Source organism: Rhincodon typus, chromosome 9 (assembly GCF_021869965.1).
Source record: "Rhincodon typus isolate 14 chromosome 9, sRhiTyp1.1, whole genome shotgun sequence".
In the NCBI taxonomy this organism is placed as follows: domain Eukaryota; kingdom Metazoa; phylum Chordata; class Chondrichthyes; order Orectolobiformes; family Rhincodontidae; genus Rhincodon; species Rhincodon typus.
This window is the reverse complement of record NC_063340.1, coordinates 14,243,126-14,269,005: the sequence shown is the minus strand read 5'-3', so window position 1 is coordinate 14,269,005 and position 25,880 is coordinate 14,243,126. Positions and strand designations below refer to the sequence as shown.

The 25,880-nt window shown below is 45.5% G+C and overlaps 1 protein-coding gene across 1 annotated transcript in view; it reads left to right on the top strand.

Moving 5' to 3' along the window:
• Positions 1–25,880, top strand: part of slc24a3 (solute carrier family 24 member 3) — a 314,482-nt gene that overhangs the window by 8,829 nt on the left and 279,773 nt on the right. The window contains exon 2 of the mRNA XM_048601427.1: positions 8,206–8,337. Coding sequence (XP_048457384.1) covers positions 8,265–8,337 — 73 coding nt within the window. The 5' untranslated portion in view covers positions 8,206–8,264. The remainder of the gene's footprint in view (positions 1–8,205; positions 8,338–25,880) is intronic.

Sequence of the window (25,880 nt, the reverse complement as noted above, 5' to 3'; positions counted from 1 at the left end):
TGGTGGAACAACTAAAATCCAAGACATCAGTGGACTTAGAATTGGAGGAGAGCAGATATCTCCAATCCAATAACAGTTCAACTGAACTCTGATGTATTAAGAACTATGAATACCCGAATGCTCACTTCCATCAATGGACAACTCAGGTCTGAGGTTAAAACTCAAACAATCAGAAACCAGAACTGAAGATAGCTTTACTGAAGTCTTGTGCTGTCGAATTTCCATCTGCTAGCCTCCCGGGCCTGGGGGCAGGAAACTCACAGGCAAAGAAATGACTGAATTCCTGAAAACTCATACATTTGGACTTGATTCCAAATCTTTAAAACAGGGTCCCCGTCACTGTCTTCCCATCTCTGCAGCTAAAGTCCCAGCCCTCAGTTCTGCGTTGCTGTCTCTAGGAAAGATTTAATCCAAGTGGAACGAGAAATTTAAGGATAATCCCTGCGGAATCAAACTGGATCATTCTGACGAAAGCGAGTATCCTCTCATTAAGGCTCGGCAGGGTCATTCAGGAATTTCTTCAAGGCTCATCAGTTGTACGAAGGACAGACACCCAAGTGAAGCTGCTACATGACCTTCATGTGGCCAGCAGCAGAAGCGGAAATTGTTGGTGCTAATTATGAATGCATTCTCAGCCATTTTGCTCGTGAAGGCGTTGTAGAGTCTAACTGCTGTTTCTATGATGATGTGTGCTTTCACAACACCAGCCACGATCAACCAGGACAGAGGCAATACAGAGGACCCCGCTGTATTGGTACAACATGCCAATGATTCGATCTTGCTGCAGGTCAAAGACCATTCCTTTTCTGAGGCACAACAGGCTTTTTAGAACAGCCTGACACAGGTTAGTCCAGCACTAGTGGATGGAGGTGGGTAACAGTTACTGCTTTCTTGATAGCTGAAGTGCTGTGAGATCAGCCTTTACACTCAGTTAAGGGGAGGAAGAAATGTCAAGCGACAGTGGAGTTTTATTCTTGGTAGGTTTCCCAATATTCTGCAAGATATGGCCCCAGATTGCCTGACATAACTGCTGGAGAAGAAGGCTACAACTCTCCGAATCTCAGAGGCAGTTTCTGGCAACTTGGCTAGGAGATGGGCGTGGGTGCACGTAGAAGACTTTGGACTGGAATCCGTGAGGGTACTGGGCTGGATGTGGACTCAAGATCACTGGTTTGGACTGTGGCGGCGACACAGTTAGCTGTTTGTAGCCGAAGATTTGCTGGAGTAGCCCAATGAGCGATCTTTCTCTTGGCCCACAAGCAGTGCTATAGAAAACAATACATACCTGCTTTCTTCAGCTGGGTCCATTTCACTGCCAGGTTTCCTGAATGCTAAAACAAAAACACAGCCGTTATACTTAATAAGGCATCCAGACTGCACTGTAGGAGTCTGGGAGGTTAGTGGGAATAGGGTCAAAGGGTCAGGAGGTCATTCTCTTGAACAGGGGTGAACTTAGCGACTGCTCAAGGAGGCTATAAACGTGAAACGAGAGAAAGATGTGGGTTCATGGCTAGGGCATGGGATTCCTTTGAAGATCTTTGGCCCAGTGATTTAGGAAAAGGGAAAGAAGCAGCTGAGGCATCTTAATCTTAACATCAAAAGAATTCTCTAAGGATAGTTAGTGCTATGTCTGCCCAGTGATTTAATTCCCAATGACACATACTACTAAAGAACACAGGAGCATTCATTTACTTCGATATGTTTGTAAACAAACATGTCTGCCCTTCTGTTTCAATAATTTCTTCCTAAACGCAAATCTCTGCTGAGTTTTGTGCTGTTGAGTTTATATACGCAGGCAATGAAATGTAGCAATAGCATTTGGCTTGATGTTTCCAGTTGCTATATTTGCTTTCTTTAAATAGCGTACTTGGCTATCTTATTTACACGGGTTATCTGACTCCCAGCCAATCAGGTGTCAGTTCCACTTCAATCACAAATCGTTGTGAGTGTCTCCCATGTTCAGACTGACTTGATGTCAAAATCAGTCGTCAATTCGTAAAATCTAGACTTCACCCCATCTGCTGATTTATGAGATTTTTGTGTTTGACAGAATTGTGAAAGGTTACTTATGGACTTTTTGAAATTGTGCTCTTACTTCACTAAACCTCTGATCGCATAAAATATATACACTAATGTAGAATCCCGACAATATAGAAGCAGGCCACTTGGCCCATCGAGTCCACGCTGGCCTTCCAAAGATCATCCTACCCAGACCCACCCCTCTAACCCCTACATTTCCCATGGCCAATCCACCTAGCCTGCACGTCTTTGGTCACTACAGGCAATTTAGCATGGCCAGTCCCCCTAACCTGCACACCTTAGGACACTACGGGCAATTTAGCACAGCCAATCCCCTTAACCTGCACATCTTAGGACTGTGGGAGGAAACCGGAGCACCTGGAGGAAACCTACACAGACGCGGGGAGAATGTGCAAATTCCACACAGACAGTCACCTGGGGGTGGAATTGAACCCAGGTCCCTGGCGCTGTGAGGCAGCAGTGCTAACCACTGAACCACTGTGCCATCCAAATAATATTGTTGAATTTGATCAGCTCCTTTGCTTGCACAGTATCCCCCCATCAGTATTTCTCTTTGGTTTAGTTAAGTCGTGCGATAGGAACGGGAGAAGGTGCTGGTGAGCTCCTTTCTTCAGCCGCTACAGTTCCTGGGGGATATGTGCACCCGGGGAGACGGTTCCAAGATTTTGACGCAGCAGCATTGAAGGAACGTCAAGATAGTTTCAAGTCAGGAAAGTGTATGACTTGGAGGTAATCTTGTAAATGGTGGTGTTCCCACTTATCTGCTGCCCTTCTCCTTCTAGGTTGCAGGGGTCGTGGGGTTAGAAGGTGCTGTTGGAGAACTGCAATTGGACTACAGCAGTGCACCTTGTCGATAGAACACAGTGGGAGTCAGCAGGAAAGGGAATGATGGAATGCCAGTCAAGTGTGCTGTTTTATAATGATAATATTGTTGAACTTATTGAGGGCTGTTGGAGCTACACCTGTCCTTAAAGAGACTTTTAGATAAGCACATGAATACCCAAGGAATGGAGGGATATGGACCAAGGGCAGGCGGAAGGGATTAGTTTAATTTGGCATTATGTTTGGCACAACATCATGGAAGGTTCCTGTGCAGTACAGTTCTGTGTTCTATCCCAGGCAAGTGGGGAGCTATCCCATCTGATTTGTGCCTTTTAGATGGTGGACAGGTTTTGGAGAGTCAGGGGGCGAGGTACCTGCCACTAAATTTCCAGCTTCTGACCTACTCTTGTAGTCACGGTATTTGAATAGCTAGTGCAGTTCAGTTTCAACTTGATGGTCACTCCCAGGATGTCGATAGTGGAGGATTCAGAGATGGTAATGCCATTGAATGTAAATGTATGATGGTTAGATTATCTCGTTGGAATGGTCATTGTATGTCACTTGTGGGGCATGAGTCTTACTTGCCACCTATCAGCCTCAGTCTGGATATTGGTGTGTATGAGTTGATTCAGTATCTGAGGAGCCATGAATGGTGCTGAACATTGCGCAGTTATTGGCGAATATCCCTACTTCTGACCTTATGACGGAACGAAGGTCATTGGTGAAGCAGTTGAAGATAGTTGGGCGTAGGACACTACTCTGAGGAACTAGGGTTCCTTTGGTGCGGTGACAGTGCCCCTATCTTAAGCAAGGAGGCCTGAGTTCAAGTTCCTTCTGTTTCAGTGATGTAGAATGGTATTGATTAGGTAATATGTATGACGAGGTATTCCTGAAGCTGAGATAAATGACCTTCAATAACCACCACCATCTTCCTTTGTGCCAGGTATGACTCCAATCAGCAGAGAGTTTGTGTATTGAATCCAGCTTTGCTAGAGCTCCTTGTTGCCACGTATGGGTAATTGCTGACTTGATGTCAAGGGCAGTCACCTTCACTTGTCCTCTTCAGTTCACCATGTCTTTTCTTATTTGGAACAGGAGCTGAATGGTCCTGGTGGAACCCAACTGCGCATCACTGAGCAGGTCCTTAGTGAGTAAATGTTCCTTGATCGCACTGTTCCATCACTTTACTGATGATTGAGAGTAGACTGATGAGGCGATAGTTGGTGGGTTGGATTCATCATGCTTTTTGTGTACAGGTCATACTGGGGCAATTTTCCTCATTGCTGGGTAGATACTGGTGTTGTGACTATAGTGGAACAGCTTGGCTAGGGGAGTGGCACATTCTGTCTTCAGTCTAATTGCTGGAATATTGTCAGGGTCCATAGCTTTCACTGTATCCAGTGCTTTCAGCCATTTCCTGATATCATGTGGAGTGAATTTGTTTGAGGACTGGCATTTCTGATGTGAGGAACCTCAGGAGGTGGCTGAGATGAATGTTCAACAGGTCTCGCTAATGCTTGTAAATGCTTCAGCCTTGCCTTTTGGTACTGACTGTGTTGGGCTTACCCATCACTGAGGTTGGGGATATTAGTGGAGCCTCCTCCTCCAATTTAGTTGTTTAATTGTCCCCTGCCATTCATGACAGGACTGCAGAACTTAGACCTGATTGGTCGGCTGTGGAATTACTTAGCCCTGTCTATTTCATGCTGTTTATGCTGTCTGGCATGCAAGTGGTCCAATTTTGGAGCTTCAGTGGGCTGACACCTCACTTGTAAGTATGTCTGGTGCTGTTCCTGATGAAGTGGCTCTGTGACAGTGGTATCCCGTCATCTTGGCCCCAGGATGAAGAATGTCAGTGACCAATGGTTGGGCCAAAGGATAGGGTTCTGTGCTGTACGACCCTATGTCTATGACTCTATTTAAGGTCTTCGCTGTAGATCAGTTGGTAGCGCCCTCGCCCTCTGAGCCAGAAATTGTGGCCTTTTGAACCTCAGGCCAAAGACTTGAGCGCATCATTAAAGTCTGATGCTCCCAGCGCAACTCTGAAAGAGTGCAGCACTGACACAGGGGCAGTCATTGGGCTGACGTCTTAGAGTTAGGCAATTAAACGTGGAAACATGCCATGCCATTTAGAACAGAGTTGTCTCCTCTGCGTCCCAGGCAATACTTATCCCTTTAACTGGCATTTATTTAGCTGGTCGTTATCACATTGCTTTTCATGGGAGCTTGCTGTGTTCAAACTTGGCCGCTGCATTTCCTTCATTAAAAAAAAGTGATCACTCATTGACAGCAAAGTGCTTTCAGGTTCCCTCGATCATGAAGGACACAATGTAAATGAGTGCTTTGTGTCTTTTCGTGTGTTTTTCTTCCGTATTTAGCACTCCAAGGTCACGGTGTCTCACCTTCACCAAGTGTGTGGGCATTTGTCCAAAACTTGAGGAAGGAATAATATTTTGGCCAAGTTAAAATTGCTTCCTTTGAATCTGGTTCTCCCTCCAACTCTAACAAGAAGAATCTGTATTCTCACTGTCCCATAAGGGCCCATCAGTAGTTGATAACTAAATAGTAATACGTCTACACTGGATCAGCTCATCTTAGCCAAGGACATGGTGGCTCAGTGGTCAGCACTGCTACTTCATAGCACCAGGGACCCGGGTTCGACTCCCCCTCGGGCGACAGTCTGTGTGGCGTTTGCACATTTTCCCTGTGTCTTTGCAGGTTTCTTCCCACAGTCCAAAGATGTGTAGGTTAGGTGGATTGGCCATGCTACGTTGCCCATAGTGTCCAGGGTTGTGTAGCTGAGGGGGTGGGTCTGGGTGGGATGCTCTGAGGGGCAACGTGGACTTGTTGGGCCGAAGGGCCTTTTTCCCACGCGGTAGGGATTCTATGATCTGATCTATGACATCAGGAGCCTCTGAATATCTCGTTCCTCCTTCTATTATTTAGTACAATGTATAAAACCCGCACCAGGCTGTGTTTGCCAACATTTGTTGTTTGCCCCTGACTGCTGTTGGCTTGCTGGGCCATTTGTGCCCAGAGTCCCAGGTAAGAACATCAATCCTAAACCAATCAACTGTATCCCAGATTTATTGAGTTTAAATCCAACTGCCATGGTGGGATTTGAACCCGTGTAGCTGAGACCATTAGCCTGGACCTCTGAATTACTAATCCAGTGATACCACCATGCCATCCCCTGCCACTGAGCTGATTGATATAGCTGATGAACGCACCGCTGGTTTCTATCCAATTTCAATGTGTCACATTTTATTTAGCGGCATTCGTAGCAACTATCAGGTGAGTGCTTGGTGAGGATAGAAAGAAGAGGTGCTTCTTTATAGTCTGGATCAGAGATTGGCTGAAAGCAGGTTTTCAGGTGTTCTAGCTAGTGCACTGGTGCTAGGTTTTATTGTGCTGGTGAATGTCCCAGGGGGTTAGTGCCATTGTCCCTATCTTTGCAATTGAATGCAATTTGGTCAAACACAGGCATGAGTTGGGAAAAAAACAGTTAAGTCTCGTGGACAATCCTTAGAGCACCATAAGAGCTGAGACACTGTTTGTGACTAGGGAGTGGTACAGTGGATGCAGTTTGATTTTGGTTCAAAAAAGGAGACGTACTCAAAATACAGTATGGAGCTGGAGGAACACAGCAGGTCAGGCAGCATCAGAGGAGCAGGAAAGCTGACGTTTCGGGTCGGGACCCTTCTTCAGATTTTTCCTGACCCAAGACGTCAACTTTCCTACTCCTCTCATGCTGCCTGGCCTACTGTGTTCCTCCAGCTCACACCGTGTTATCTCTGACTCCAGCATCGGCAGTTCTTACTGTCTCTAAGTGAGTACTCAAAACATTGACTGGAATAGTTTGGAAGAGTTAATATATTTATCACTCATGCCAGTCCTTGTGTTGGAATAGCGATCATTAAGTGTAACAGAATACTGAAATATTTTGGATAAATCAAGGTCATTGTGTTGAAAACAGTACTGTGCTGTGGTCGCCTTGAAAAGTGAGATGAACCAAGAAAGGGTTTGACAATCACCATTAATGAGACCAGCACTGGGTATTCCAGATTTATTAATTAAATTTAAATTCAATTCAAATCCCAGCTGCTCAATGGGATATGAACCTGCCCAAAGCTTGGAGCAAAACACCACGAAGGAGATTCCAAGTGATCGATGACAAGAAAGCATTATGACTCCTGTTGGATTTGCAGCCTGCTTGAAGGGATACAGTGTTAGATCGGAGCCAGGCAGAAAGTGGGGCATGAATTCTTGGCAGAACTTTATTTCTGACCAAACACATATCAACTCATAAAAGATAAATCATGGCCCAAGGTTAGGAGACACTTCCTCGACACAATGGAGCGAGGAAATGAACCTCTGAATAGGTTCAGGAGTGGGAATAATTTTGGAATCATTCAACATAGAAAAACTGTTGGCATTTGTGGGAAAGTCCAAGACTAGTGCTCATTAGTATGACAAAGTCTCAAATAAACCTAGTAAGACTTTTAGGCCATACTCTGTAACTTTGACTGGTTAGAATGTAGTATTTGCTATCGTGAGAAATCAGTGAGCTAAGTGGAATAAATATAATCAAGGGCGAGCTAGTTAAACCTGAGAAGATATGTTAACAAAGTAAGGGCTGGGGGCTCATGTGGAGTATCATAGAATCCCTACAGTGTGGAAACAGGCCCTTCAGCCCAACAAATCCACACTGACCCTCAGAGCATCCCACCCAGACCCATCCTCCTATAACCCACCTAATCTACACATCTCTGAACACTATGGGGCAACTTACCTCACCTGCCCATCTTTGGATTGTGGGAAGAAACCAGAGGAAACCTATGCAGACACAGGGAGAATGTGCAAACTCCACACAGATAGTCACCCATGGGTGGAATCAAACCCAGGTCCCTGGTGCTGTGAGGCAGCAGTGCTAACCACTGAGCTACTATGTCACCAGATAAACATGACCCCGATGTGTCACAGTACATGCAACAACATAGACCTGTTGGGCTGAATGGCCTGCTGGAAAACACAATGTCATAAAGAAGATAGATGCAGTGGCAGGAGGAGGACCCATTGGTTCTTTTGAAGGATGAGTTACATTGAGTAAAGTGCACTTGTATTATTCTAATATCTGTAAGGAGCCCAGGCCACAAAAGAGAGTGGGATTTGTCTCATTTCTTCCAGTCTTTTGCATCTTTTCTATTAAATGCAAAGCAGGTGTTGAGTAGTCCACTGCACAGGAACATGAGAAGCTAAACTTAATCCGAAGAAAGTCTTGATGTAATTTTACCGAAATCGGACATTTATTTCTGTTTTAACTCCCTGACATTGCTATTCCAGGCTATTTTGTGGTGAGTTATGCTTCGGAGGTGGAGGACAAGCGGATCGGCCGGAGGCTGATGGAAGACAGCGATGAGAATGCCACGGATGCCAGGACAACATCACGTCAGTACAAGAACTGCACTGAGCCTGGTAAGACAAAAGCAGTGTCTCTCCTTGCTCCTGGGAAGAGGAGAAAATATTGCAGTGTTGTGCAGTTTTGTATTGCCTTTGCACAGGAGTGAGACAGTTGCTTGCAATATATACTTTTTCTAAAAATAGTCTCGGGTAACAGGCTGACCCAATTAGAAATCCGACAGTTTGTGAGAGAGAGAGAAAAATGAAGAGTTATGCAGGCCACCCTAGTGTGGCTGGCTACAGAGCAACATTGTTAGAGATTGAGTGGTTTGCCTGCTTTGTGTAACTTGGGAAGGTAAATGGGAGAAGCAAGCACTTTTCTGTAAAAATAAACTATATGTATGATTCTGAAAGATTATCTACAGTTGATCTCTGTATGTATTGCAGAAGACATTGTGCTTTACTTTAAAGGGTGGTATGGTAATTTGGTTCTGGTAAACCACCAAAAAATGCCTTTGCTTGATCATTGATTAAGTCACCTTTAGCGTTGCACAGGGAAATGTGTTGTTGAGATAAATTGAAAGCACAAACTTGCACTGCAGCAGATATAATGGAGACTTGCCATTGTAACAATAATCTGCTCCTGCACAGCGTAAATGTTGCCCAAAGCTGAAGGATCTCATTTGTTGTGCTGTGTCTATTAGAAGACATTAACCATGAGCATCTGAAACAGTCTTTCTTTCATCTTAACCTCAGAGCTGACTGCATCCAATGTGATGCTGCAGTGACATTAATGTGACTTTATGAAGATCCTATGCCTACTATTCTAATGAAGGCAAAGCTTCCTTCTTTTAAATGATGCTGGATTGGATCTCGTTGCACCAGGCAATCTTGCAGCATGCACCATTAGTTACACCTTTCCCTGCACCCTCCAGCTAGAATTGTTTTGCCGTTGTAAAGGGGGAGAGCGTGAGGTGGTAAATAGTGGGGGTGGTGAGTGTAGACCATATCGCCCCTCAGGAATGTTGTAGAGACGCATTAATCACCCTATACTTCCTGCAGCTCGATGTGGTAAGTTGAAAACAAGATACTAACCCTCCAGCAGGTAGCCCCTACTAATACCTATAAGAGCCACTGGTTATGGCACAGCAAGAATAGGTAACACTGGGGGTTATTCAACATACAGCGTGTAAAATACCAAGTACAAAAGACATAATGCCTCTTTAAAGCTGCCACTAGCCATGTTTAAATATTGCCCAAATCAAAATGGCTTTAGAAAGGGGCTTTTTAGGGGCTGTGGTTACCATGGTGTAATGGTGAGCATACTGGTTTCTGAACTCTGTGATCTGAGTTCAAATCTAGGTGTAGCCTTCCTCCTGGTGAAGTGAGTGGTAAGCCTTGGAAAGTCTCATTTTTTGGGGTGGCTCAGTGGTTAGCACTGTTGCCTCATAGCACCAGGGACTCGGGTTCAATTCCAGCCTCAGGCAACTGTCTGTGTGGAGTTTGCACATTCTCCCCATGTCTGCATGGGTTTCCTCCCACAGTCCAAAGTTGTGCAGGTTAGGTGGATTGGCCATGCTAAATTGCCCTTGGTGTTCTGGGATGTGTAGATTAGGTGGGTTATAGGGGTACGGGTCTTGGGTGGGATGCTCCTAGGGTCGGTGTGGACTTGTTGGGCCAAAGGCCTGTTTCCACACTGTAGGGATTTAGGGATTCTATGATTCTATGTAAGTGTTTGCAAATGCAGGGAGAGCACAAAACATAACAGCAAATTTTGCACATGAAAAACAGGAAGAATAAGTTTCCAAGTTCCCTGCTTTTTTGTGTGTGTGTGTCTTTTCTTACATTTTACACTGCTCAGTGAAAAGGGTTCGGCAAGTTTGTCCTCAACTGATCACACTTGGAAGTTGTTTTAAGAGGAAAAATTCTCTAACTGGTCTGAGAGCTCAGACCCACTGACGGTGTGTTTTCAATGAACCAGTTGCAGAAAAAAACAAGCAAAATTGTTTATTGTAAATAGGCAAAGTTCCTCGGGACCAGTTCAACTGTGGTTACTGAAGCACTGTGATCATTCAAGCCCCTTTTGCTATTTTCATGCTCTTTGATCTTGTCTTTCCTTGTGTTTGTAACATGTCTCTCTTATCAGAAGTTTCTCTATAACGCTCAGGATGTGCTGGGCTTAATTTTGATTGGGGAAATGAGTTTTGTTGTGAAAAAAAATCAGGCAGACACAAACTCGGGCAAAAGACATTCGCACTGATGGTAAGAAAAGAGAAACAAATTGGTTCACATATTGGAGCAATTACAAAAGGCTTTTCTTGATGAAATTCAACTATTTTATATTGGTACATATTTCTGGTGATAATGTTGCCTCTCAAGCATCTAGATTTTTGATCAGGTAAGTAAGTGAGAAATGTTTTTTCACCAGACAGGGCAGTGAATAACCAGTTTTAAGACAACTGGAGGGAAAATCCACAACATTTGCTAGAATGATGCTAGGAATGTTGAACTGCAATGGGGCTGATCAGAGCAGGGCAAGTTGATGGTAGGTGTTCAAAATGAGGGGCTGCTCTAATGGGGAGGAAATGTTGGTAGATAGAGCACACAGGTTTAAGAGATGCAAAGGGCAGATGGGGGGAATTTTGCACAGTGCCATGCAATGATTTGAAAAGGATGGTGGATGCAATATCAATAATAACTGGTGAAAGGAATTAGATACCTGTCCTTTAAAAGGAAACATTTCCAATGCTATAGGGATAGAATGGTAGCATGGCTTTAACTGGATAGCACTGCCAAAGAGGCAGCACAGACACAGAGCGGCCTCCTTCCATGCTGTCAGATTCTATGTTTTCACTACCTCAAGATCTGACTCCCATTCTACACCACCAATTCTATTCATTCAGATCCCATTTCAGAGAGTAGTTAACAAAAACAGATCATTGGGGTGGGGGCACATTACATTTTTAATATGTATTAAATGTACCATGGAATTGTTTTCACATTTAATTAAAGCTGTCAATCCCAAGTATTACAAGCAAGTTTTTACTTATAATTGTTGAGATCATTGTGCAGTTGGGGTACTGTGTCTCGGTAGCGTAGAGGGTATGTCACTGAACTGCAAGCCAGAGACAGTCTGGGAGCTATGGATTTAAATCCCATCATGGAAATTAAAATTTAGTAATTTGGATAAGCTTGACATAACAAGCAGAGTATCGGTTAACTGCGACTATGAAATATCTGGGTTGTCATTGAAACACAACTGGCTCAATAATATCATTTAGGGAAGGAAATTTGCGTACCAGATCTGACCATGTAGTGACTTCATTTCCACAGCAATGTGACTGACCCTTTGCTCCACTCTGATAAGACCAATAAGCCACTTGGTTGTATCAAAAATGAGGAACTATAATAGTGACTGATACTCAAACAATTAAGGGCCTTAGATTTTTAGTTTTAGATTTTGGATTTTATTGTCATGTGTACTCAAGTACGGGAGCACAGTGAAAAATGTATAATGTTGCTACACATGGTGCCATCTTAGGTACTAAGGTACCTACAAAAAACGTTTAGGTACAAAGTAGTAAGAGAAATGAGCATTAAAAAGTTAAGCATTATTTCATAGAGTAGTAGAAAAATAATGAAATAGGTAATAGTTTTCATTAAAGTTTTTCATAGTTTAAACAAGGAAAGTAAGGGAAGAAGTTAAAAGTTCAACAGTCTTTGATGAGTCCTCCACTTATCTCGCTCTCTGGGAAACCTCAGCTGTCTGTTCTCGATGCTAATGCTACATATACCGTCCCTGCTGCTGAAACTACTGTCTGTCCGTTCTGCCCCAGTGCCTCGGGAACAAGCCCAGGCAGGATCCACTTGCACACCGAGCCGAGACACCACCATGAGCCGCCGAGAGACCACCATGAGCTGCCGAGAGACCACCATGAGCTGCCGAGACACCACCATGAGCTGTCGAGAGACGACCATGAGCCACCGAGAGACCAGGCCGAGAGCCGCCGAGAGACCAGGCCGAGAGCCGCCGAGAGACCAGGCCAAGAGCCGCCGAGAGACCAGGCCGAGAGACCAGGCTGAGCGCCGCTGAGAGACCAGGCTGAGAGCCGCTGAGAGACCAGGCCGAGAGCCGCTGAGAGTCCAGGCCGAGAGCCGCCGAGAGACCGGGCCAAGAGCCGTTGAGAGACCAGGCTGAGAGCTGCCGAAGGACCAGACCAGGACCCACCACACGAGCTGCTGAAGAAAGTTCCCAGTGGATCTTCTCTCTCAGCACTGACTGGGTGAGATGGTAACAAGGAGATGAGTCTCTTTCTCTGTCTCTGGGGACAGCTCACTCAGTCGTTTCCCCTCTCGCTATCTCTTCCTGGGAGGAATATTCTCCCCTGTATTTATGAGATAGTAGGAGGTTGAGTAGCAGTTTGGGTACTGCTTCCCAAAAGAATACAGCGAACAATTTGTTAAGACTGTCTTGGTAGTTGAGAAGCAACTTAGACCCTGTGGCATTGATGAGTCTCTGGTCCATTTAACCATGAACAGAGAGGAGAGATAGCAGCAGGTAAAAAGGAGGATTTCTGAAGTGAGGTGCTTGCTTTTGAATGGCACAGACTCAGTGGGCCGAAGGGCCTTCATCCTTGCTGGAGACCTCTAGGATTTAACTCGGATGGTTCTTCAATATCACCGCGTTGGGCAGGAGCAACACGCTACAAGTTACCCTGTTAAATAATATCGCAGGTCTGCAGCACACAGGAGCTGAACAAGAATCTGTAGGTCACCAGAAATGAAAGCTGCAGTGCAGGGAGTCAGCAGCTGTTTATGTTTCTTTACAGAGATAACAAGGTGTAGAGCTGGATGAACACAGCGGGCCAGGCAGCATCAGAGGAGTAGGAAACCTGCCATTTCAGCTCTGGACCCTTCTTCAGAAATGGGGAAGGAGAAGGGGAAGGGTCCAGACCTGAAACGTCAGCTTTCCTGCTCCTCTGATGCTGCCTGGCCTGCTGTGTTCATCCAGCTCCACACTGTGTTATCTCAGATTCTCCAGCATCAGCAGTTCCTACTATCTCTAGAGATAGTAGCTCTATGTTTGTTTACAGCTATCTTTACCTGTGACCCCTGCTCACAGGGAGCCTGAATGTAACTGTCTGTTTTGGGTTTGCGAAGCCCAAAGAGGCCCATTCCATCGAAAAGTGACCACGTGATTGTTTTTTATTGTTGACGACAGCTCGCAAATTCGTGTTCCACGTGCACAGCCTCCAAATCTTTCTCACTTCGTACTTTACGATTGGGAGAGGAAGTGCGACCTCAAAACAAAAGAGCCGCTCTGAAAACTGGTACTGCAAGTTCCTTCCTGTCACGTATTGTTTGTTAGTAGTTACTGGTTTAGATAACGTTGTAGTTTTGGATAACAATGAGCTGCCCCCCCCATCCCTTTTGAATCCCTGTCCTGGTGGGAGCTGACAATGATAAATGCCATCAAACAGCTCCCATGGACACCTGGAAGAGAAGGAATCCGCGATAAAACCAAAGAGCTCTGAGTGAAAACGCACCATAAACGGCAGACACTGATGTTTTGAAGCTGACTTTTTAAGGAAGTAAATGGTGAAATGGCAAGTGAGAGAGGGGAAGCTTGCAACACTGCCCACAGAAATGTACTGCAAACCATCAAGCCTGGGGGTTGTCAAGAAACATAGAAAATAGGAGCAGGCATAGGCAACTTGGTCCCTTCTAGCCTGCCCCACCATTCAGTGTGATCATGGTTGATCGTCCAATTCAGTCCCCTGTTCCCACTTTCTCCCCCAAACCCTTTGGCGCCCCTAGCCCTGAGAACTATAGCTAATGCCTTTTTGAAAACATTCGATATTTTGGCCTCAAAGAAAGGGCTGTCAAGTAGCAAGCATGCCCTTCTTATGGGAATGTCTGCATTGCAACTCCTTTCTGAAGCACTGTTGTCAGTTCATGTCTGAAACCTGAAACATTCATTTACCGCATTGACAATGAGACAGCAACTGCGAAAGGAAATGTTCTGGAATATGCTGAGGTTGTGAAATTGCAAATCCTTTCCTTTCTTTAATTTTCTTCCATTTTGACTCTCGTTATGCATGACTTTTATATTTTGGAAGCTTTGGTGTCTCCATCAGGCAGTTTCATTTATCACCAGAACGAGGCAATTTGGCCCATCATGTGTGTGCTGTCTCACTATCCTCCTGGTTCTCTGTAGCCAGCCAGACCGCCCTCCTTTGTGCATTTATTAAATTGCTTATTGAAAGTTTGAATCTGCCTCTGCCAGGCAGCAATTCCACATCCAAAGGCCATGAGACATAGGAGCAGAAATGGGCCAGTTTCTCCTTTATCCAGCCCTTGTGAAGTTGGCTGAATGAATTTGTCCCTATTTGCACGCAGCAGCAACAGACAGGGATGGGGAGAAAAACTCATCATAATTCAGTTCATTTTCAGTTTTGGTTTCAGTCATCCTGTAACCTCTAGTTGAATGACAGCTTGAGAAGGAATGTCTTGCAGTTAGCTTTGCACATTCCACTGCTGCTGGGCACCTCACGTCTGCCAGTGAAAACACTGTTATAACTTTGGAAAAGTGTGTCGGCCAGTTTGCCCACTGCAGATTCCCAGAAATAGCAGGGATAAATATTGGTCAAGGCACCAGGGATAGCTTCCCAGTTCTTCCATGAAATAATAGCCACGGGATCTTTTACTCGCCACCTTTTGAAGGCAAATGGGGCCTGGCAGAGGCAACTCTTCTGAAAGAGTGCTCCCCTGACAGGGAATGTCACCCTCGGTACTGCACTGGGAATGTTGACATTGATTCACGTGCTCAATGGTGAACCGGGATTTGAAATAACAAGTCTCTGGCTCCGAGACAACAGTGCTGTCGTCTGATCCATGACTGCCACTTTCAAGGACAGAGAGAGAGAGCAGTTAATCTGCCTAAAGCACCTGCTAGGTTTGAATGTGCCACAGAAACTCTGGTTGGGGACCTGCACTTGGTTCTGTATAAGCTCCTGAAGGAATCAGCACTTGCCCAGTTTAGAATTGTAGAATCCCAACAGCGTGGGTAGAGGCGCGACCAAATGAAGTCTGAAAGAGAAGGCTGCACCGACTCTCTGGAGAGCATCCCACCCAGACCCAGCCCCCACTACCCTATCCCTGCATTTCCCATGGTTAACCCAACTTGTCCCTCACCTCCCTGGACACTACGGAGCAATTCAGCATGGCCCACCCACCTAAACCTGCACATCTTTGGACCGTGGGAGGAAACCGGAGCACCCGGAGGAAACCCACGCAGACACGGGGAGAATGTGCAAACTCCACACAACCCGAGGCTGGGATTGAACCTGGACACTGTGAAACAGCAGTGCTAACCACTGAGCCACCGTACCGCCCCATAACTATTCCTTGTTTTCTTTGCCTATTCTTCTTGAAAGTTTTATATCCGAATATAAGTATTTCCGTATGGGAGTTGGGACGTCACGTTGAGGTTGTACAGGATGTTGGTGATGCCTCTTCTGGAGTACTGTGTGCAGTTCTGGTCGCCCTGTTTTAGAAAGGATCTTATTAAGCTGGAGAGTGTTCAGAAGAGATTTACCAGGATGTTGCCAGGAACGGAGGGTTTAAGTTATAAGGAGAGGCTGGATAGGCTAAGACTTTTTTCACTGGAGCGTAAAAGGTTAAGGGGTAACCTTACAGACGTTTATAAAATCATGAGGGTATAGATAAGGTGAATGGCAGGTGTCTTTTCCTCAGGGCAGGGAATTTCAAGACTAGGGAGCATATCCTTAAGGTTAGAGGAGAAAGATTTTAAAAAGATAATGAGGGGCAATTTTCTTTGCACAGAGAGTGGTTCATGTGGCGAATGAACTTCCAGGGGAAGTGGTGGATGCAGGTACAGTTACAATGTTTAAAAGATATTTGGATAAGTAGATGAATAAGAAATGTTTGAAGGGATATGGGAAAAGCGCAGGCAGATGAGACTAGTTTAGTTTGGGTACATGGTTGGTGTGGACTGGTTGGACTGAAGAGTCTGTTTCCGTGCTGTACGATTCTATGACTCTAATGCTTTTAATTGTGTATAAATTAATGTACGCACTTTACAATTTGATTTTCTTCATTTTCTTTTTTTTCCTTTCACCTCTTTTTTTTAAACCTTTTTACTTAGCATAGAATCATCGAATTCCCACAGCGCAAATGAAGGCCATTCAGCCCATTGAGTCTGCACTGCCTTTACAAACCTTTATTTGGTGTTGACCAATTCCACTTGTTTCATTGCGGCATATTTATTGCAGGTGTAAATAAATAATGTTCTAAACTCGGCAACTGCAAACCGAAATCAGCTTTCGCTTCCATTTCTGTTGGTTTATGGGTCAGGAGAACTGTGCCATTCCTCTTTGAGTTATTGTTCCAGGCATCTTTAGCATCTGCTTTGGTTCAGTGTCTCATGCTGATAGCGCAGCACTCCCTCAGTACTGTGCTGCAACGTCCGCCTGGAAAGTTGGGGTCAGATTTCTGCAAGGCCACCCGCCCTACTGCTTTGTTATTATAGTTTATGATATCAACATGACTCCATTACTCACACCTGTCCTGAGCTGGTTACGTGCAGGCAAAAGCTGTCCTTTGTTCTTATCCACATAGCTATTCTCTGAAATGTGAGATTGAAATTAAGTGACCATTGTTACAGTGTTAAATTCTATGCTTACCTGGTGCACAGGCATAACCAGAGCTGGTTTTGCCATCCTCTTTATTCCAGAAAGAAAGAAGTAAACTCTATCACTGCTGACACTGACCCAGACTGATTGAGTCTAGTCCAAACAGTGCCAGGTCTGGCAATATCTGGAGTGAGAGACAGGAAAAAGAGACTGCAGAAAGCCAAAGCACAGAGGGATTTGAGGTTTGTAATGCATAAACAAGAAGTTAGCATCCAAGTTCAGTAAGTAATAGGGAAAGTAAATGGACTGATGGCCTTTATTCCAAAGGAAATTGTGTATAAAAATAGGAGAGTCTTGCAAAACCTATACAAGGCATGGGTTAGACCATACCTGGAATACTGTGAACAGTTTTGGTCCCCTTATCAAAGGAAAAATATACTGGCATTGGAGGTAGTCCAGAGAACATCGCAGGGAAGGGCCTCCTGTACAGTATGACTCTGATTCTAAGGTTCGCTGGGTTAATCCCAAACAAGGAGGGATTTTGTTTTATGAGGAGAGGTTGAGTAGATCGGGCCTGTATTGGTTAGAGTTTAGAAGAATGAGAGGTGACCTTATTGGAACATACAAGATTCTTAGGGGACTTGACAAGGGTAGATATCGGAAGGTTGTTTCCCCTTGAGCGAGAGTCAAGGTCCAGAGGGCATAATCTTAGAATAAGGGGGTCGCACGTTTAAGGCAGAGACGAGGAGAAATTTCTTCTCTGAGAGGGTATAAATCTGTGGAATTTTTTTTACCACAGTGGGTTTTTGGACTGGGTCATTAAGTACATTCAAGACTGAGAGATTTTTAATCAGTAAGGGAATTAGGGTTATAGGGTTAAGGCAGGAAAGTGGAGTGGAAGGTGATTTGATTGGCCATAATCTCATTTAATGGCTGAGCAGAGTCGATGGGCTGAATGGCCTACTGCCACTCCTACATCATATGGTCCAACATTTCGAGTTCTTTGGAACCTGCTTCTTCTTTGGGCTTGATGTTATTTCTCTCTCTCCAGAGTTTCTGCAGCACTTTCTGATGTATTTCAGATCTCCAGCATCAGTCACAAGTCCCTCAGTCAGTGATTGTGTACCTGATCCGGTGTATTTACTGAAGGAACCAGCTCTGTGTGTTTAACATGTGCACCAAGTGGCTTCTCCTTTCTCAACAAATGGAGTATTTGCAGGGTCTGAAAGTTGGACTTTTAGAAAGAGGCTGCCGTCTGCTGAGTTTACTCTCAGTCACTTAGCGGACCAGCAAGAAATGGTTCTATTTATAACAACTGCTTAAAAAAACAAAATAGGGTGGAGGGTGCTAACAAGACTGGAGAGGAGCTGGAGCTTGTTACTTCCTCCGATATACACACAAACCTCCTCAGGCCATCCAGCCTCATGACCTGCCCAGACCATTCCCCTCATTCCTACGCCTGCCCTCACCCACCAGCCCACTAGGCCTAGTCCAATCCCTAAACCCCTCTTCTTGGACAGTCCATCCCTTATTTCCTCTTCAGGCCTATCCAGATCCCTTCCCTTCAGGCTTTCCATGTCTGCCCAGGCCACTCCTTATCCACCCGAAGCTCACTTGGGCCTGCCAGACCTAGTCAGACCTGACTGCCCAAACTCTGGCCTTAGCATACTGCCGCTCCTACCCGCCGTACTGGACCAACACAGCTCTTCATGTTGTTCCTGAGTGGCTTTACCACCCCCCGTGTTGGGCCCTGGCCCCACCATCCACAAAAGGTGGCCTTGAGCCACCTCACTCATTGCCTGGAGAAGTACAGGACCAATGGCATTGTGGGAAGACTGTGAAACCAAATTCTGGGACGATTTCTGAAAATCGGGGATAGTTGTTCACCCTGGTTTTGAGGTGCATCTTTGTGTCAAAAGTGTGCAGCCCATCTGAGGCCTGTTTTTTTTTTCCAGGCTGCACGCTTATACTGCTTTTCTGTTTGCCTGTATAATTTTATCCTACCCATGATCTAAATTTCAGACACTTTGCCAAGCAGCTCACTGTGTTTCCGATGTGATAAAGATCTGCTAAGACCTAATAATTAAAGTGTTGCTGGCAACTTGCGCGAGCAGTTACCTTGAGGCCATTAAGGAAGCTATTTATCAGGAAGCACTACTCCTTTGATTTTGGGCTTCGAAAGCGTGATTTGATCAATTTTTTTTCCTCTCTTCTCCTGAATCCTGCAGGGGTTTATTTTTGTTGAGGATGTGCATTTTTTCCAGTCCAGGGGCTCTCTTACACTCCCAGTGTGGTTTACCACCCTTCAGCCCCCAAGATTCAGTCTTCTTCATCATTCCTTCAGGAGCAGCTCGTAGGCTCTTGTGTTAATCTTACCCACCTGCCCCAACCAAGGGCCAATTCTGAAAGAAAAACCGAAAGAACTGCGGACGCTGTAAATCAGGAGCAAAAACAGAATTTGCTGGAAAAGCTCAGCAGGTCTGGCAGCATCTGTGGAGGGAGAAAACGGAGTTAACGTTTCGGGTCTGAGGAAGGGTCACCGGAAGGTTCTGAGGAAGGGTCACCGGATCTGAAACATTAACTCTGTTTTTTTACCTTCACAGATGCTGCCAGACCTGCAGGGCTTTTCCAGCAACTTCTGTTTTAGTTCCCAATTGTGAAAGTGTCGGCAAGCCTCTCCAATGCTGCTCCTCAGGCATCTATCCCGCTGCGGCAGCCTTCAGTCCTGTGTTGAGTTGATGAATTTTACTCATTTGAGTTACCATAGCCACTGCTTGAGGAATGAAGCCAAGGCTGGGAGGTGGGGCACTGGGCTGTGGTGCTGTCTTTCCTTTTGTGTTTGGAGAGACAACTATCACATAAAACCAAAGAAAAAGTGCAGTCTGCATCCAAAATGATATCGGGCTCTCCTCTTCCTTTTAACCACAAGAAGGGAGATAGACATCACCTTTTTACTGGAGGTATTCCATCGTATTTTTTTTTGCTGATTTAATATGTGGCTGTGGACGTCTGAAAATACTTTATTGCATTCTTCATTGCGGTGTAAACATCTCTGCCATTTCTCACCATTTCCCTCATCACCATGGAAGTTGGTGACCTGCTCACCTTAAATTACTGCTGCCTTTGGTGTGTAGATAGCCTCTCAGTGCTATTAGGAAGGAAGCTCCACGATTCTGACTCAGTAACAGTGAGGGAACCTGACGTGGCTCAGGATGGTGCGTGGACCCGGGGACAAAGTTGCAGACGGTGATGTTCCGATGCATCTGCTGACCGTGTCCTTCCAGGCGGTAGATTCGGGGCTCAGAACACACTGTCTCAGGAGCTGCAGTGAGATGCTGTAGTGCTTCTTGTAGATGCTACATACCACTGGAACTGAGTGTTGGTGGCGGATGAAATGTGCTGGATGGGATTCCAGTCAGGCAGGCTGCTTTGTCCTGGAGGGTATCAGACTTCTTGAGTACCACTGGAGCCACACTATTTGGGGTGTTCAATCACAATTCTGATTGGTACCTTGCAGATACTGAACAGGCTTTGGGAATCAAGAGTTGAGTTACTTGCCTCAGAACTTCCAAGTTTCTGACCTACTTTTGTGGCCATAGTAGCTGGTCTGATTTCTCGTCAGACTCTGGTCAATGGTAACCGACTATTCACCTTATCTATGCCCCTCATGGTTTTATGAACCTTTATGAGGTCACCCCTCAACGCTCCAGGCAAAATAACCCCAGCCTCTCCCTATAACTCAAAACCCCCAACCCCGGCAACAACCTCGTTAATCTGTTCTCCTTTATTCATTAATGGGATGAGGGTGTCACTGGCTAGACAGCATTTATTGCCCATTCCTAATTGCCCAGAGGGCAGTTAAGAGTCAACCACGTTGCTGTGGGTCTGGAGTCACATGTAGGCCAGACCAGGTAAGGATGGCAGTTTCCTTCCTTAAAGGGGAATGGGTTTTTCCAATAATCAATAATCGATTCATGGTCATCATTAGATTCTTAATTCCAGATATTTTATTGAATTCAAATTCCACCATCTGCCATGGCAGGATTCGAACCCGGGTCCCCAGGATGTTATGTGGGTCTCTGGATTAACAGTCCAGCGATAATACCACAAGGCCATCGCCTCTGCACCCTTTCAAGTTTAACAGCATCTTTCCTACAGCAGGGATAGCATCTACCATTGTTGACTTGAGGTCTCCAGTGTGGTAGAACTGGTAGAACTGCCTGATTTATGTTGTAGGCCCAAAGTCTTTCCTTCCTAGTGTCTAGGTTCGGACAGGTCTGTACAAAAGTCAAAGGCTTCTTACTACTACATGTTGATGTTGTTGATTTCTGGTAGATTTGGGGCCATTTTCCCTTGAGTGTCAGAGGCTGAGGGGTGACCTTTTTGGGGTTTATAAGGTCTTTAGGGGCATGGATAGGTTGAATAGATAAGGTCTCTTGGGGAGTCCAAAACTAGAGGGCATAGGTTTAAGGTGAGAGGGGAAAGATTTAAAAGGTGCCTAAGGGGTAGCTTTTTCACACAGAGGGTGTTGTATGTATGGAATGTACTGCCAGAGGCAGTGGTGGAGACTGGTACAGTTACAACATTTAAAAGGCATCTGGATGGGTATATGAATAAGAAGAGTTTAGAGAGATATGGGTCAAATGCTGGCAAATGGGACCAGATTGATTTAGGATATCTGGTAGGCGTAGACGAGTTGGACCAAAGGGTCTGTTTCCGTGCTGTATATCTCTATGACAAAGTGACTTGCTTCTAAAAGTTCCATGGGACAACGTAAGAGAGTTTGCTTAAACTAAGTGTGCTCTGGGCTGTGAGAAAGTGTTTGTCACAAAATCTCTTGAGCTTTCACCTGATGTCATTGTCTGTGGGCATGTTCTGAGCTGCCTCGTTGTAAAGCCAGGGATATGTTGGGTGAGCCCAGCCAATAATAAGTCACACTGGAATTTTTATTGTAAACATAGAGATGGCAGAGCTGCTGTGAATCTCTCATTCCCTTCCGTAACCTCTCCCGTAACCTTCTCTGATCTTTGGTCATCCAACATCAATGTGGATTGCAGCCATGGTACACCGTACTCAATGGAAAAGGTACCTCATTTCGACACTTGGCGTGGCCTTTCCCTCCCAACCCAAAGAGCAGCTGGAAAGTGGGGTGGTGGGTGAGGTAAAATTGGTTAGCATGGCTGGAACTCAGTGTCCATTGCCTCCAATGGCATTTTATCAGGAGCTGGTGAAGCATTGAGTGACCACTGTCCCTTGGACCAATTGAGACCCTTAAGGTGCCAATTAATTATAAAATGATGGTATATTAAGATGCCACGAGTACTGAGGTCCATCCACACCCTGTGGTCATGTAGCGGCACCTTTGGGCTTGGGAGTGCCCTACTGTTTAGGATACCATGTATTGTTCACCCTCAATAAATGACCTTTCACCCCTAGCCATCCATCACCCATTGCCGTTTGCCAGGCTGGCCCTGGCACACAGTGCCCCCCTGCCCCACCTGACTCCAACAGTGACAGACCTGGCAGAATAACACACCAATGGCAGCCACACGTTGCTGGAGCTGGGGAGCTGCCACCCTTCTGGCTTGGGACCTGCCTCCCAGAGGAAGTGGCAGGGCAGAGGAATTCTCACCCCTGAGCCAATTAGTGGTTTGATGGTGCTAAAACCAGGACGTGGCTTTCCTATCGCCTCCGGTTGGGATCCTCCCCACCCCATCCAACTTTAAAACCCAGACGTGGGCCCAGTGCCTTCAATTTGAGTTTGATTTATTACTGTCACATGTTCCAAGATGCAGCGCAAAGTGTTGTTTTATGTGCTATCCAGGCAGATCGTCCCATAAAAAGTGCATCATGGTAGCAGAACAGAGTGCTTAAAATCCCAGTCCCAGGTTGTGCAGAGCTGAGGGACATCTTCAAGTGTGTGTCACTGAACAGGCAAGGATCAAGCAGTATAACTACGTTCTCCAGCCGTGTCAGACTTTCTACTTCATACCCTGTCACTGCAGAGAGAATAGTCAGGGTAAACTAGTCACAAGAGCAGCAATCTGCAATATTTTTGATTAAAAAGCAGCCGAAGGAAGTGTTTTGTGAAATGAAACACAGCAGCATGACCTTTTTGAAAGTTCTATGACCTTGCCCAGTGGTGTAGGTGTTAAACTGTACCCTGCAATGGCAGTCTGTCTGGTTCTGGTCAGTGCTGTAACACTGTGCAAATAAAATCCCTACAGTGTGGATGCAGGCCATTCAGTCCATACTGACCGTCTTAACAGCATCCCACCCAGACCCACCCCGCTACCCTGTATTTCCCATGACTAACCCACCTAACCTGCATGTTCCTGGACACAATGGGCAACTTAGCATGACCAATCCATCTAACCTGCACATCTTTGGACAGTGGGAGGAAACCGGAGCACCCTGAGGAAACCCACGCAGACACGGGGAGAATGTGCAACCTCCACACAGACAGTCGCCCGGGGGTGGAATCAAACCCAGGTCCCTGGCACTGCAAGGCAGCAGTGCTAACCACTGTGCCACTGTGCCACCATGTCCAACTGCACAACCAAGGCTTGGGAATCTTTTCACTGCTGGGGATGGCTATCGACCTTTAAAGGATTGAAGCAATGCAGCACAGGCTTGAGATTATCTAATCCTCAATATCTCCTCCTCCAGGACCCTCATTATAACCTCCCTCCTTAACCAGCTGTCCCTCTGCAGCTCAGTGTCATGACTTGTTGCTTTGTTCTTTGTTTTGTTTTGGAGGGTTTGCTCTGTCAAGGCCTCTTTCTAAATGCAAGTTGTCGTTGTGGGCATAGTGATTGGCGGAGGTGGGTGGAGCGGAATGCTATGGCTTGGTTGGCACAACAAGGGCTCGTGGTGCCAGCCATTGTCTGGTGGTCCCTGATGCCTGTGATGATATTGAAACGCCTCAGTTTTTGTAAGCAAATGTTCCCCAGGAGCATCCAAGACTGAATTTTGAGGTCTGTACGAGAGCAGTTCGCGCACTTCTGAGGTGTCTGCTACACTTGTTAAGGATTGTGGGTATATCTTGTAGACGTGGTGCTCCAAGATGGCCCTGTGCAGCAGATCACCAACAGGATCATGTGGCATTCAATTAGATCATGGCTGATTCATAACTTACGCCCAAATTTAAAAGAAAATTGTTCATAAGATGTCAGCATCTCTGGTTGCCTGTTCCTAATTGTCCATGAACTGAGTGGCTTGCTGGGCCATTTCACAGGGCATGTAAGAGTCAACCATATTACTGTGACGCTGGAGTGGCACGTTGGCTAGACCAGGTAAGGACGGCAGATTTTCTTCCGTAAAGGATGGGAGGGAACAAAGTGAGGCAATAATAGAATTATACAAAAGTTATAATGTCAGAAGAGACCATTCAGGCCATCATGTCTGTGCCACATGAATAAACTAACCCCCCCATTCTGATTCCGTTTCAATGAGATTAGGATTTGCCCCTCAACTATTAAATTGGGCAATGAATTTCAGACACCCATCACCCTCTGGGTGAAAAATATTTTCCTCATGACCCCTGAACCCCTTCTATCGTTACCTCAAACCCGTGCACCCAGCCTCTGCCAGGGAAACTGGCCTTCCCTGTCCAGCTAAACCAAGCCCGTCATTACTTCAGACCTCACAATTAAATCACCTTTAGCCTCCTCTATTGCCAGGAAAGTCAATTCTAGACTATCCAGCAAAAGTGCAGTTTTCAAGCCCTTCCAGTATTGTTAATCTGTTCTATAGTGCATCAGGAGCAAGTATGTCCTTACTGTAATGTGGTCACCAGAGTTGTACATAAAGCACCAAATATGACCTAACTAGTGTCTCATGTAGTTCCAGCATTGTAGCCTTCCTTTTGTATTCATTATCTCGCTCATTGAGGAAAAGTATCCCAAATGCCTCCTTTAGCATCTTATTGACTTGTCTGGCTCCCCTCAGGGACCTGTGGACATGCTCTCCAAGGTCACTGACTTCCTCGACCCCTGTCAATACCCTCCTGATTATTGTCTGTTCCCTTGCTTTGTTTGCCCTCCCCAAATGCAGATCAGATTTCTCTGAATTGAATTCCCTTTACCACTCTTCCACTCTCTCAGCCAAACCAGCAATTTCTTCCTGCAGTCAACAGCTAGCATGTTTACAACCAGTTGCCCGGCCAATTTTTGTGTCATCTGCAAATTTCCCAGTCATGCCTCCCACATTTGATATATACCATTGTTAACATATACCACAAGCAGCAAGACATCCAACACTGAGCCCTGTGGAACACTGCTGTAAACCGTTCTCCATTCATAACAACATCCATGGACCATCCATTTCCTGTCACTGAACCAGTCATGGATCCAACTTGTTGTATCCTCTGGCCTTTAATTTTTTTGATCAGTGACAGTTTCGTAGTCACCATTATTGAGACCAAGTTTTGATTCCAGATTTTATTAATCACTGGCCCGGTGCAATTTAAAGTCATGCCCTGATATCTGGGTCTCTGGATTACTAAAATAAACACAGAGGATGCTGAAGAAACTCAGCAGGTCTGCCAGCATCCGTGGAGAGCGAAACAGAGTGAATGTTTCGAGCTCAGTATGATTCTGCTTCAGCTCTCTTCCAAAGAACAGACAAGTGGGGACTGGAAAGATTAATTCTGTTTCTCTCTCTCCACAGATACTGCCGGGCCTGCTGAGTTCCTCCAGCTTTCTCTGTGTTGGTTCCACATTTCCAGCATCCGCAGTATTTTGCTATAATTCCTTTGGATTACTAGTCCAGTGATGTTACCACCACACTGCTGAGTCCTTTTACCCCACTTACTTCCGTAGCCTTAATACTCTCATTGAACAAGAATTGAGATTCTTGGCTAGTGATCTTATGCTTAATGGCTTCTCAGAAGTTGCAGGGAGTTGGTAAGAGTCTGATGGGATTGAACTGAAACACTGGCGAAACTAATCCATTCTCTCCATG